This window comes from Urocitellus parryii, chromosome 1, assembly GCF_045843805.1.
Source record: "Urocitellus parryii isolate mUroPar1 chromosome 1, mUroPar1.hap1, whole genome shotgun sequence".
NCBI classification, from domain to species: domain Eukaryota; kingdom Metazoa; phylum Chordata; class Mammalia; order Rodentia; family Sciuridae; genus Urocitellus; species Urocitellus parryii.
In genome coordinates this window covers 94101132-94116712 of record NC_135531.1, presented here as the reverse complement: position 1 = coordinate 94116712, position 15581 = coordinate 94101132, and the positions used below count along the sequence as shown (strand labels likewise).

General features: G+C 37.3%; 1 protein-coding gene across 1 annotated transcript in view; it reads right to left on the bottom strand.

Annotated features, from left to right (window-relative positions):
* Ube2d2 (ubiquitin conjugating enzyme E2 D2) overlaps nt 1-15581 on the bottom strand; it is a 57359-nt gene that overhangs the window by 15001 nt on the left and 26777 nt on the right. The window contains exon 2 of the mRNA XM_026401241.2: nt 1142-1205. Coding sequence (XP_026257026.1) covers nt 1142-1205 — 64 coding nt within the window. The remainder of the gene's footprint in view (nt 1-1141; nt 1206-15581) is intronic.

The window sequence follows — 15581 nt, the reverse complement described above, 5'->3', positions numbered from 1 at the left end:
AAAAAAAAAATTCTTAATAAAATCAAGGAACTGGGGTAAATAGTTCAGCAACAGAGCGCTTTCCTAGCATATGTGAGGCACTAGGTTTGATCCCTAGCATCAGAGAAGACAAGATAATCTCATTCTCATACTCATTTCTGTTTTGTTGTTTTTTTTTTGTTGTTGTTGTTGTTATTGTTACTGTTTTATTTTGGTACCAGGGACAGAATCCAGGGCACAACCACTGAGACACAACCCCAGCCAAGTTTTTTTTAGGTGCTAAGTTCCTTAGGGTCTTTCTCTTTGTAAAAAATATGTATAATTTTCTTATACAAATGTTTCTGCCAATCATAATCATTTTTTTAATTGATAAACATTACCAATTTTTTGTGGATTTGTCTGGTGTTACAAAACAGAGTCCTTCAAATATCCTCCCTTCAAACAAAATTGGAAGATTCAGGGGGAAAAGCTACATTGAATCATATTAGAAAAAAAGGGAAATTATTACTCAACCTATGTGGTAAGATCATTTAATAAATTATTTTAGATAGTAGTAAGCATGTAAATTAGACATTAAAAATACATTAGGAAAACCTGGCAAGGTGGTGAGCACCTGTAATCCCAGCAACTTGGGAGGCTGAGGTGAAAGAATCACAAATTCAAGGTCAGCATCAGCCACTTAGAGAAGTCCTAAGTAATGTGGTGAGATCCTTTCTCGAAATAAAAAATAAAAAGGGCTGGAGATGTGGCCAAGCATTTTAAGTGTTCCTGGGTTCAATTCTCCATACCAGAAAACAAAAAAAGACTGAGAATGTAGTTCAATGGTAGGTAAAGCACTCTTGAGTTTCATCCCTGGTACCAACAAATAAATAAACTAGATGTAATTAATTAACTATTTTACCCCACAAAAATACACAGAAGGAATGAAGGAGGGGAGAGGAATAAACCAGAACAACGAAGATAATGCCTAGCACAGGGGGTTCAAAATATAATAGAAAATGACTGAATGGCTTCTTTCATTGGAAACTAAAAGTATACACTCCCTCCTTTCCTTAGCAAACTATCTCTTAAAACAAAGATAACTTTAAGAGATTGTATAATACAGAGCTCCCCAGAGACATTGTTATGCTGTTTTACTCCATAATTCCTTTTAAATACTTACTATCATCTCCAACAGGACCTGCAGAACACTGTGCTGGAGGGTCCCTTGCCAGGTCATTTAATTCCTTAAGGAAAAAAAGAAAAAGAAAAGAAATGTATTCAACATAAATGTAACTACATCGTGACTAAATTTTCATTGTTACCAATATTCTCTGTCCTACTTACTGTTGAAGCTCTTAAGGATCATTCCTTCAAATGAGGATTAGATAGATAGTGAACTTTTAAATTGAAGTTACTTTGGACTCTTAAATGCAACTATATGCTTTTAAAAGTGAGAGGGTATACCTCAGAGGTAAGGATGCTTGCCTAGCATATACTAGACACCTGGGTTCAACCCCTAGCACTGAAAAAATAGAATAGTAAAGTGCGGCATTTTTGCTTTGTTTAGAATTTAGTAGGCAAATATAGAACTAAGAGCTGGGCAAAGAGCTACATGCCAGTATTCACAGCAACTCTGAAGGCTGAGGCAGGAAGACTGAAAATCTGAGGCCATTCTGTCTCAAAGTAAAAAAATAAAAAGGCCTGGGGGGTAGTTCAGTGCCCTTGGGTTCAAAATAAATAAATAGATAGATTAGATAGATAGATAGATAGATAGGGGGTTGAGCTTGACATGGTGGCACATACTTGTAATCCCAGCTACTCTGGGGGCTGAGGCTGAAGGATCTCAAGAATAGCCTCAGCAAGTCTGCAAGACCCTATCTCAAAAATGTGAAAAATAAATAAAAGGACTGGGGATGTAGCTCACTAGTAAAGTGCTCCCAGATTCAACCTCCAGAACTGCCCCCACCAAAAAAAAAAAGAGGACTGACTTTAGTAATAAAACCCATCATAGCTGGGCGGTGCAGTGGTGCATGCCTATAATCCCAAGGGCTCAGGAAGCTAAGGCATAAGGTTCTTAAGTTCAAAGCTAGCCTCAGCAAAACCAAAGTGCCAAGCAACTCAGTGAGACCCTATCTCTATATAAAATACAAAATAGGGCTGGGGGTGTGGCTCAGTGGTCACATGCCCCTGAATTCAATCCCTGGTCCATCTGTCCCCACTACACACACACACACACACACACACACCACACCACACACCACACCACACCATAAAGCTCTACAGACTGATCTACTTAAGTAATGTTCTACAATCAGATGTCAGCTCTTTAGCTGTTTTTGTTGTTTTAGTTTTTGGTATTGGGGATTGAACCCATAGGCACTTTACCAGTGAGCAAGAACCCTTTTGATTTTTTAATTTTTAATTTCTTTTTTTAAAAATTTTTAATATTTATTTTATTTTATTTTTTAGTTCTCGGCGGACACATCTTTGTTGGTATGTGGTGCTGAGGATCGAACCCGGGCCGCACACATGCCAGGCGATCGCGCTACCGCTTGAGCCACATCCCCAGCCCTTAATTTTTAATTTCTAATTTTGAGACAGGGTCTTACTAAGTTGCTTAGGGACTTGTTAAAATGCTGAGGTTGGCCTCAAAACTTCTGATTCTCCTGCCTCAGTATTCTAAGTGGCTAGGATTACAGATATGCACCTGGGTGCCCTTACTTCCTAGCTAAACTTGAGAACAGTTAACAGTGGGTATGCCTGAATAATTATAAGGCAGAAAATCATGCAACTTTCCCTTGGCTTGGTTTTTTCATTTGTAATACCAGAAATTGAACCCAGAGCAGGCATATGCTAAGCAACTCCTACCACTGAACCACATTCCCAGCCCTCCACTTGTGTTTTATTTATTTTATATTATTTATTTATTTGTTTATTTGTTGTGTGTATGTGTAGTACTGGGGACTGAACCCAGGGCCTTGCTAGACACTGTATACTTTCAGTACCCTTTGTTTTGGTTTTGGTTTCTGATTAAAACAAGTTCTGAAGAAAAACTAGTTTTAGAGTATACTTTACAAGAACAACAGTAAAATCTAATATTTTTGAATGCTATAAACTATTTATAGACTTACCAATGTTTTATAATTGTATGGCTTTAGTACTCCAAATATTATATATTAATTTGCAACATACTTTTTTTTTCTGGTTTTGGTGTTTTGTTTTTGAACAGTTTGGTTTTTTGTACTGGGGATTGAACCTAGAGGCATTTAACCATTGAGCCACAACCCCAGCTCTTTTTTAAAATTTTAAGACAGGGTTTCACTAAGTTACTTAGGGCCTTGCTAAATTGCTGGGGCTGGCTTTGAATTTGCCATCCTCCTGCAAATCCCAGCCCCCCAAATCACTGGGATTACAGGTGTACCCAACACATATTTGTTTCTGAGAGTTGTCAGAGTTAAAGTTATTCAACCAGTCACTTTACTACAACTATTATGCTCTTTTACTCCTATGTGTGAACTTGGAGTACAAAGCATAAATAGAGACGAGTCTTGGAAAGAAAAAAAAAAAGGTGCTGAGACTTGAAATCTAAAACATTTCCTCAAGTATTTCAGTTTTTAGATTTTGCTTCCCTACAGATTTTCCACCCATTTCAAGAAGAAATATAATTACTGTATAATTCCCATTCCCAAATAGTCCTTCAATATAAGTCAGTATAACTAAGAACTATGGCTTGATTTAAGACACTGACTGCTATAGCAATAGGCTACTATTAAAATATAATTTGAATTTAACAAGCTATTCTGAAGTCTTGCTATGTTCATTAAATGGAATTTCACTTCTGATTTAGCCTTAATCTTTTGCCCCTTTCAAACTGATTTACCTTTTTTTATGCCAAATGATATCAAGGTTTGACCTCAAAAGCTAAGATTTATCTAAGCTGAATTTACAATCCATCAGTACATTTCTTGAGTCAGTATGATACAATCAATTTTTAAAAACTTACTCAAATGTAGGCTAATATACATTTAATACACTCATTGAACACTTCTTTGGTTCAAAGGCAGATATGCATGATGCTAAGTAAAAGAAGCCAGACAAAAAAAGGCTTACATACTGTATGATTCCATTTATTTGACATTCTAGAAAAGATAAAACTATAATGACAGAAAGCACATTAAGTCAGGCATGGTAGCACACACCTGTAATCCCAGCAACTTGGGAGGCTGAAGCAGGAGGATCATTGAGTTCAAAGCCAGCCTTAGGGGCTGGAGATACAGCTCAATGGTAGACCACTTGCCTATCATGCACAAGGCCCTGGGTTCAATCCACAGCACGATGACCACCCCCCAAAAAAAGCTTCAGCAATTTAGTGAGGCTCTAAGCAACTTGTGGCTCAGAGGTTAAGAGCCTCTGGAGTTGATCCCTAGTAACCCCCCAAACAAACACAGATCAGTGTTTCCAGAAGCTGGAGATAAAAGTGAGAGTAATGGTTTCCCGCTAGGAAACTAAGAAATAAATGTTCTTCCCTGCTCCAGAAAGAAGGAAACCAGGGAGGCCTTAAGGAGCTTCAGACTCAGATATGCAACAAACTTTGAGGAGGGTTCTTGGGATTGAACCAGGGGCTGCTGCATGCTAGCTTCAGCACAGTCAAAGTTCTACCTGCAGGACCCACCGAACGACCAGCCGAACTGGCTGAAAGTCGGGCTGACCTTGGGTACCACCGTCTTTCTGTGGTTCTATCTCATCAAACAACACGATGAAGATGTTTTAGAGTATAAAAGAAGAAATTTTGGGGGAGTAAACTTTGGAGATAATAATACAGTTTGTTCCATATAATGATTATTGAAGACCTTCTGGATCACCAATCTATTGAGTTTCAAATGTCAGAGAAAGTTATATGTGAATGTGAAGTCAAAATTTGTGTTTTGCTTGATTAAATGAAAATACTTCTATGTTCTGCAAATAATACATATTATGAAAACATGTAAAAAAATGTGTAAGGTACATTATTAGAAATTCTTAAATACGGAAGACACCATCTTATAACAAGGTCAGTGGTATTTTAAAAAATTCATAAGAGGACTTGTTCTAGGGGCTGGGGTTGTGGCTCAGTGGTCGAGTGCTCACCTAGCATGCCTGAGACGCACTGGGTTCGATCCTCAGAACCACATAAATGTAAAATAAAGATATTGTGTCCACCTAAAACTAAAAAATATAAAAAAAAAAAAAAAAGAGTGAGTGTACTGAATACAAACGGACAGGAGGAAAATTTGGGGGTGATGGAAGTGTTCTGTATCATAATTTTGGAGAGTGAACAACTTACATATACTTATCAAAACTCAAACTGTATAATTAAAACTTTAATTTAAGGGGCTGAGGCTCAGCAGTTAGCACACTTGCCTGGCATGTGTAAGGCCCTGGGTTCGATTCTCAGTACTGCATATAAGTAAGTAAATAAAATAAAGTTCTATCAACAACTAAAAATTTTTTAGCTTAAAATTGTTGAACTTAACTTTGAGATACGTATTACAAATGTAAAATTCAACATCTCGGAGCTGGGGTTGTGACTCAGTGGCAGAGCGATCACCTAGCACATGTGAGGCACTGGGTTTGATCCTCAGCACCACATAAAAAATAAAATTTTGTGTTCACCTAAAACTAAAAAATAAATTTTAAAAAAATTCAACATCTTGGGGCTGGGGTTGTGGCTCAGAGATAGAGTGCTCATCTAGCATGTGTGAGGCATTGGGTTCGATCCTCAGCACCACATAAAAATAAAATAAAGGTATTGTGTCTACCTACAACTAAAAAATAAATATTTAAAAAAATTCAGCATCTCAAAGTTGTTTATTTTTGTGGTACTGGGGATTGACTCCAGGGCCTTACATATACTAGGCAATTGCTCTGCCACTAATCTACATTTTCAGCCCTCAAGGTTGTTCAATTTTGCTGAGCAGACCTATAATTCCAGCTCTTTAGGAGGCCAAGACTGAAGGACCTGAGGTTCAAAGCCAGCCTGGGCAACTTAGCCAGACCCTGTCTCAAAATAAAATAAAAAGCACTGGAGGTATAGCCCAGTGGTAGAACATTCTAGGAAAACAACTTTTCTACAGAAAGAGCAATAGAGAAATAAAAGTATGTATAATTAGATTCTGGGAAAATGTGGGGGAAAGCTGGGCATGATGGCGCACGCCTGTAATCCCAGCGGCTTGGGAGGCTGTGACAAGAGGATTGCAAGTTCAAAGCCAGCCTCAGCAAAAGCAAGGCCTTGAGCAACACAGTGAGACCTGGTCTTTAAATAAAATACAAAATAGGGCTGGGGACGTGGCTCATGGTAGAGTGCCCCCCCCCCAGTTCAATCCCTGGTACCAAAAAACATTAAAAAATAAAAAATAAAGAAAAACGTGGGGAAGTCAGTGAAGCCTGACAGTTAAACTAGAATCCTCAAATTATAAAAAGATTTTACATTTTTAATTTCCTTGACAGCCTTTAAAAATTAAAATAAGTATCATTTGGGGGAGCAAACTATGTATTTTAGCCAATTTAAAAGAGTTCTTTGTCAGCAGGGCACAGTGATGTACACCTGAAATCCCAGCAGCTCAGGAGGCTGAGGCAGAAGGATCCCGAGTTCAGAGCCAGCTTCAGCAAAAGCTAATAAACAACTCAGTGAGACCCTGTCTCTAAATAAATACAAAACAGGGCTGGGGATATGGCTCTGTGGTCGCAAGCCCCCAAGTTCAATCCCCATACAAAAAAAAAAAAAAAAAGTTGGTAAAGTACCCTTGGGTTTAATCTGCAGTATTAGGGGAAAAATTATTTCCCTATATTAATCTTGTATATAGGTATATGGTAGAACTAAGATCTTTAAATAAAGACGATGAACTATAAATAATTTTGCTTCTCTCAAACTATCCTAAGTGTTTTTGTCTTAGTTCAAACAGCCCTGAACCTATACCAACTGTTTTAATTATTTTCAAGTAAAGTTTAACTTTCAATGAAACTTTTAACACTTTTCCTACTATCTTTTTTGGTTCAGGAATGTGATTTCTAATGCAGAAATAAGCAAGACTAGTAATAATCCCTTGTTATTCCTTAATACCCACTTCCCAAATAATTATTCCTTATTTATTTGTGTGTGTGTGTACATGCGCGCGCATATGTATACAAACGTTTTGCTGGGATTAAATTTTGGGCCTCACCCCAGGCACAAGGCCATTCCAGTGACTCAGGAGGCAGAGATAGGAAGATCAGAAGTTTGAGGCTGGCCTCAGGAAACTAGTGAGACCCTGTCTCAAAATAAAAAGTGGTAGTTCAGTGGTAGAGTGCCCCTGGGTCCAATCCCTAGTGCCCCTCTCTCTCTCACACACACACACACACACACCACACACACCACACACAACCAGGAAAGAAAGTTTCCTGAATTTTTTAGAGGAAGGGATCCTGCAATCCTGCAAGGGATATGTAGATTTCTTTTCATTTTATCTAAGTAGTAAAGCCATCTTGGGTAAAAATTAATGCCTCTTGCTTGCCCACCACCACAAGACCAGGTCTCCCTAGGTTACCCAAGCTGGCCTTGAATTCCTGGGAAGGGATCCTCCTGCTTCAGATTACCAAATAGCTGAGACTACAAGCATGCATCATTATGCCCAGCTTTTCTAGTTATTCCCCAATCTTAACCATTATGAAGCAACATAAATACAGCACAGAAAAGGTTTGTTTTGCTCTTTTGGTCCTCACCTTTAGTCTAGAGTGAGCAGAACAAGATGGGAAACTACGATGTTATAATTAGCTTGGTAGAAAACTGGTTTTAAAATCAAGTATTTTGGGGTGCTGTGCTACATGCCCAACCATTTTTATTTTATAGAGACAGTCTAAATTGCCCAGGTTGGCCTCCAACTTGCAGTCCTCCTGCCTCAGCATCCTGAATTGCTAGGATTACAGGTGTGTGCCACCATACTTGACTAAAGACAGGTTTTAACAGTTTTGAACACTGCTAACAAATCAAGTATTTTGGGTGGTTCTTTTTCATGATATGAAAAGATTTAAAGAGTTTATGATTCACAGGATTATAACCTCAAATTCAGAAGAGATAATCTAGACCTATTCCCAAATTTTATAACAAAACAAAAACAAAATGTATCTAACATAAGGGTAAGAATTTGGGTGTTTTATTATACCATGCTTCTTCAGTCTGGATCTAAAATATTCTAAATATGCAAGGTCTAAAACATTAGAAATTCACAAGTTTAAAATGTTTTAAGAAACTCTTTGCCCAGGAAATTAAGCTAAATCTCATTTAGAATTACTGACCTGCCAAGAACAAACTAGTAGTTCTCGAAACTGAGGTCCTGGGCACAACAACCTGGTCATCATAGGAAACTTATTAGAAATGCAAACTTTCCAGGCTCCATCCTACGACTACTGAGCAAAATAGTCTTCAGCAATTTTTGCCATTCCTCCCCTTCGCCAAACCCGGGGGTGCTCTCTACCACTGAGCTACATCCCCAGTCCTTTTAATTTCTGAGACAGGGTCTTGCTAAATTACCTAGGTTGGCCTTGAATTTAATTTAACCTTAATTTAAATTAATTGTCTATTCCCAATTTATATGCCAATCTTATATTTAAGCTAATATTTGAAAACAACTGCTAGCATATTTTAAATTACCATATGATATTAAATGTATATAATACTGTTAATGAATAAAGTAACAGCTTGGAAGATATAGATACAAGCAATTCACATTTATCTGAGTTTGACAAAGAAATACGATTTTTGATAATATCAAATTATCCAGAGCCAACAGACTTAACCCCTTGGCACACTTAAATATTATTTCCTTTTTCTCTCTTAATAATGCTACTTTTTAGTGACAAATTGATGGAAAAGGATCTTTATGAATCTTTTTCTGAAATGACTACAAGAAGTGACACCCTTATCAGAAATAAGCCTATTCTTCCTTTAAAATAATCCAAGTAAATCTTAAAATACAGAAAATAAGCAACCTGAACCTACCACCCAGCTTTGTACAGTCTTTGTTTTTGGGGGGGTGGGGTGGGTACCAGGGATTGAACCCATTGATCCACATCCCCAGCCCTCAGCTTTGCCCAATCTTAATACTGCCACATTAACTTTGAATCTTTACAAAGTTCCCCATGTACCATTCCATAAGTAATGATTAACCTAAATATAGTGTTTTTTATTCCCATGCAATCCTTTATACTTTTATCTGTGTCCATAAACGATATAGCACTGTTTTCATATTCATTTATTTATTTTGCAATACTGAGGATTGAATCAGTGGCGCTCAACTACTGAGTTACGTCTCCAGCCCTTTTTATTTCTTTTTTTAAAATTTTTAAACAAGGTCTCACTAAGTTCTGAGGTTGGCCTTGAATGTGCCATCCTTCTGCCTCAGCCTCCCAAATACAAGCCTACATCACTGCACATACAATTTTTAAATTTATATTTAGAAAGCCTTACACGGTTACATATATTTCCATACTTTGCTTTCCCCCTCAAAATATTGAGATATTTTCCCATGAAAATACACAGTAGACCTAGTTGATCCTTTTTCCATTGCTGTTTATTCTGCTACTCACAACAATAAAACCTTTCTTTAGTTTATGGATATTTACAGTTTATTTCCTATTTTTCACTATTAAATGCTTTACTAAATATTCTCTTTTATTCATGAGTTTCTCAAGGTAAACACTAAGTAGAAAGAACTTCCTCTTTTAAAATTACATTTCTAATTCTATAGCTATTGGTTTACAAAACAAATTATTTGCTATTTATCTAATTAAAATGTTTCCATTATTAAAGAGGAATTTGCTCTTAAACAAATCTTTCTTTCCCCCTCCTTTGTTGTACTGGGAATTGAATTCAGAGGTGCTATACCTGAAGGCACTACATTCCCAGCCCTTATTATTGGACAAGCAGTCCATGTGAAAGCATGAAAATAAAACTAAGGACTAGGCATGGAGGCACATGCCTGTGATCCCAGTAATTGGTGAAGATGGGGCAGGAGGATCACTGGTTTTATTTTGAGACCCTGTCTAAAAATAAAAATTCTACCGTGGAGCTCAGTAGTAAAGCACTCCAGGTTCGATCCTCAGTTCAAAAATAAATAAATAAATAACTTCCTTATATTCTTGCTTATAATCACTAGGGGTAATATGCAGAATTCAGGTTTTCTAAATGCTAATATACTTCAATATTTTTCATTATATGCTCTGACATAACTTAAAGCAAATCAGTCAAACAGTCCAGATCAGAGTTCTCATATCTATAAAATAAGGCCACTTTCTAGGTAGCAAACACTGGTAAGTCTCTACTACTCAGAAAGCTGAGGTGGGAGGGTCACAAGTTACAGACCACCCAAATAAGACCAGGACTGAGGGGCGGAGAGTTAGACTGAAAAGGAAATTTACACAGCATGGTTTATTTATAGGTCTTTAAGGGTCAAAGAAATTTGGAAAATGTTGTAATCTACATTCTTACACATTAGAATATTCAAGGTTCTAAAAAGGTTCTGCATATAGAAAACAGTTTGAACACAAAACCAGCCTTTACTTCTTTCTTCCTTCTCCCCCTCAAGATTTGATTCTCACAAAATACATAATGTCTCAAATAAGTTTGAAAAAACCAAGAAAAATATTTTTATCCCAGACAAGAAATGTTACAGTTTCATGAATAAGTCTTTCAACATGACAGAGAAATCTGCACAATACAGCTAAACTATCCAATAGATATTCCTCATCTTCATTTTAGCTCTATCCAAAAAACTACTTTGAAGTTAAGCAAATGTTTAAAGTAAGAAAAAGTTCAAGTTTAGTAGTTTTTCAGATAAGGTTAATACAACATAATTACTTTTTTCCATTAAGTTTCATCCACAGCCCCTTTTAAAATTCTGAGACAGGATCTTGCTAAATTGCCAAGGCTGCCCTACAATTTAGGATTCTCCTGCCTCAGCTCCCAATTAGCTGGGATTACAAGAGTGTACACACCCATTATAAATTCTTCTTTATTTTTTTCAATCTTCACATTTTTTTAAACTTTATTTTATTTAATTTGTTTACATGGTGCTGAGAATCGAACCCAGTGCGTCACACATGCTAGGCAAGCACTCTACCATTGAGCCACAACCCCAGCCCAATCATCATAAATTCTTTCCAAGGCAGATTACATGTATTATCTATGAATTTTCAGAGATTGGTTTTATTTTTATGTACTTTATTTATAGGCAGTAGTGAAGATTGAACCCAAAAGGTTTTTATCTCAAACTAAATCACCAATCCTCTGAAAATTGTTTTTTTACACTCACCACTGACCTCAAGTATAAAACTAGGTCTACACATCAGAAGGTAAGGGACAGCAATATGGAATCAGGAAGTCAGAGAATAATGAATATCACTTTGGCAAGCAGGAAAAATCTACCTTGAGAAAAGAAGTTTTAAAAAGTCAGTGAAGCTCCTGTAGTCCTTGCTACTAAGGAGGCTGAAGCAAGAGAACAACTGAGTCTAGGAATTCTGAGATCAAGTCAGTGAGTTCAGACTTGTAAGATATTTCTCCCAAATAAATGACAGCTGATTTGATAAGACATCTGAATTTGCTTACCATGTTCTTGTTTGGTTTTGGTACTAAACCAAGAGCACTTTATCCCAGTACTTTCTTTTTTAAATTTTTTTTTTTTTTTTTTTTTAGTTGTAGGTAGACAATACTTTCACTTTATTTTTTATGTGTTGCTGAGGATTGAACCCAGTGCCTCACATGTGAGGGGCAAGTACTCTACCACTGAGCTACAATCCTAGCCCCATATCCCAGTACTTTTTATTTATTTTTATTTTCTATTTTGAAACAGGTTCTCACTAAGTTGTGGAGGCTGTTCTTGGACTTGCAATTCTGAGCCACTGAGATTACAGACATGCACCACCACACCCAGCAAATTTGCTTACCATTGTTTAAAGTTTCACAATGGAGAAATCTATATAAAACTGACAATGCACAACTGACCCAGTATGAAACAGATTTAAAGAAAAATATATTAAGTTGCACCCAGATCTCTCCTAAAGACCCCAGTACTGGGGATCAAACCCAGGCCCCTGTGCATGCTAGGCAAGTGTTCTATCACTGAATTGCACCCCCAGCCACCCCTGGCCCAGATCATTTTTATCTAAATCCACAATAGCACATTTGTGATTTTAAAATACAGCACTAAACATTTCCAATTATAAAGATAGTGTTTATATATGTGAACATGTTCTTAACTTTTTAGACCCCATAAATCACCTTCCTTTTCAAAGCTGCTACTTTATTCATTAACAGTGTTATATACATTTAATATCATATATGGTACTCTACAGTTGTACTTCATGTTCAATTAACTATCAAAAGTTCACTTCTATATTCTCACCCTCTATTCCTTGAATGTTTAAATTATAAACTCTTTAAAGTGAGAGATAAGATATGTCACATTCTTCAGTACATTTCTCAAAGAGTGGAAAATAAGAAGCACTTAAATACCTAAATGAAAAGATTCTTAGCACAGTACCAAGCAGAATTGATACAACAAAAAGAATGATAAAGAGGAGCTGGAGCTGTGGCTCAGTGGTAGAGCACTTGCCTGGCATGTGTGAGGCACTGGGTTCAATTCTCAGCACCGTATATAAATAAACAAAATAAAGGTCAACTGAAAACTAAAAAATATTTTTTAAAAAAAGGACAATAAAACATAAAACCAGGATTGCAGAATATAGCTGAGTTGGCAAAGTGCTTGCCTCATAAGCACAAAGCTCTGGGTTCAATTCCAGCACCACCAAAAAAAAAAAAAAAAAAACCCATATAAAAAACATTTCCAAAGGCCATGTGCAAAGCTGCATGTCTGTATTTACAGCTACTAGGGAGGCTAAGGCAGGAGAAGCACAAGTTCAAGGCCAGCATGAGCAATTTAGTCAGATCTGTCTCTAAAAAATATAAAGGGGTAGGGATATATAGCTCAGTGGTAACAGTAAAGTGCTCCTGGGTTCAATCTCCAGTGTGACAGTGGGGGTGGGACAATGTGAGGGGTATACTTCCAAGGACAAGTCCAATTTGCTGAGCCTAATCACCTATAGTGCCAGAAAACAAAGTCTATAGTGACACACAGAATACATTAAGATTTATTTATTGAACCTGAATGGAAAAGGCATTTGGGGCTAAGACCAGAAAACAAACCAGGGGCAGTGCTACAAGTTTATAATCCCAGGATGAGAATCCCTGACTGCCAAATTCTAGGCCAACCAACCTCAGCAACTTGGCAAGACCTGTCTCTAAAAAAAAAAAAAAAAAAAAAAAAAAAAAAAAGTTTGGAAATGTAGCTCAGTGGCAAAGTATCCCTGGGTTAAATCCCCAGTTCCAAAAAAAGGGGGGGACTGGAAAACACTAGAGAGAACACTAAATTTCTCCCTTTGAGCAGAAACCATTTAGATGGAAACGTTCTGCTATAATTAATGACAACATCTTCTTTTCATAATTTGTTTTAGTCTCCTTTTTTTTTGGAGGGAGGGGAGTTCTAGGGCATGAACCCAGAGGTGCTTTACTATTGAGACCCATCTCTAAACCTTTTTATTTTTTTAAAGAGAGAGAGAGAGAGAGAGAGAGAGAGAGAGAGAGAGAGAATATTTTAATATTTATTTTTAGTTTTTAGTTTTCAGCGGACACAACATCTTTTTTTTTTTTTTTTAATTTGTATGTAGTGCTGAGGATCAAACCCGGGCCACACGCATGCCAGGCGTGCGCACTACCGCTTGAGCCACATCCCCAGCCCCGAAACCTTTTTATTTTAAGACTAGATCTCATAGCTGGGCACAGTGGTGCACACCTGTAATCCCAGCAATTTGAGAGACTGAGGCAGGAGGACTGCAAATTCAAGGCCAGTCTCTGCAATTTAGCAAGGCCCTAAGCTACTTATCAAGACTGTCTCAAAATAAAAAAATTAAAAAGGCTGGGGAAGTGGCTCAGTGGTAAAGTACCCCTGGGTTCAATCTGCAGTATCAACTTTAAAAAGACAGGGTCTCACTAAATTGCTTGGGGCCTCACCAAATTGCTGAGGCTGGCCTTGAATTTTCGATCCAATTGCTTCAGCCTCCCAAGTCACTGGGATTACAGTGCCACCCAGCTACTTATTTCTTTTGAGGTCTCATTATGTCGGTCAGCTTATCTAAATTTCTGGCTCAAGTGATCCTCCCAGCTCAGCCTCCAAAGTAGCTGAGACACTGGCAATTATCACCATGCCTATTTTCCTCTGTTCATTATGAGGATCAAGAACTTTTCCTAGGGCTGGGGGTGTAGCTTGGTGGCACAGCATATGCTTACCATGTATAAGGCCCTGGGTTTGATCCCCAGCACCAATAAATAAATAAGTAAATAGACAAATAAATAAATCTTCCCTAGGCTTTATTTCACTTATTTGAATTCATAATTCAAAACTTTTTTCATTTATTAAAACTGACAAAAAACATATGCATCATTTACAAAATTATGTAAATATGTATACAATGTTGAATATAGCAATATTCAGCTAAAACACACACACAAATCTAACATACTTACGTTTTTTGCAGCTAAGTTTTTTTGTGCTTAAAAACACTCTCCTAGGGGCTGGCGAGGTGGCTCTGAGGCAGACCACTTGCCTAGCACATGTGAGGCACTGGGTTTGATCCTTAGCACCACAAAAAAATAAAGGTATGTGTCCATCTACAACTAAAAAATATTTTAAAAAAACACTCTCCTAGCAATTTTGAATATGTTGTTACTAATTATAGTTACCAGGTTGCACAACAGATCTCTTATTTATTCCCATCTAATCGAAACTGTATCCTTTGACCAATATTTCCCTAACCCTCAAACCCTGCTCAGGTAACCACCATTCTACTTATAAGAGTTTGACTTTGATTCCACATAAAAGTGAGATAACATGATCATTTGTCTTTTTAGTGCATGGCTTATTTCACTTAACAATAATATCCTCCAGATTCATCTACATTATTACAAAAAGGCTGTCCTTCTTTTTAAGGCTTAATAATATCCCATTATGTATAATACTTAATTCATTCATGTTTGGTTTGTGGAGGATTTTTGTTTGTTTTTTGTGGTACTTGGGGATCGAACCCAGAGCCTTGTACATGTTAAGCAAGAGCTCTACCACTGAGCTACACCCCCACCCCAATTCACTGACTTTTTAATTTCATCACTTTAGAACTCCAGGAACATACTGCCTGGAATACTCTTCTCTTTATCCCTACCTCCTCCAGATACCTTTGGGTTATATGTACATGTCGCCCTTAGGCATTCTCTGAAATTCCTTGCCCCCATTCTTCTTTCTTTCTTTTTCCTTTAACTGCAGTTGAATCCAGGGGTGCTCTACATCCCCAAACCTTTTTATTTTTTGAGACAGGGTCTCACTAAGTTGCTTAGGGACTTGTTAAATTGCCGAGGTCACTTGCCATCCTCCTGCCTCAGCCTCCCGAGTTGCTGGGATGACAGGTATGTGCCACTGCATCTGGCCCATTTTTCATTAATTTCTCCTTAAATACTACAAAGAAGCAGAAGATACTCTTCCGACTTAGCATAGTTCATATTT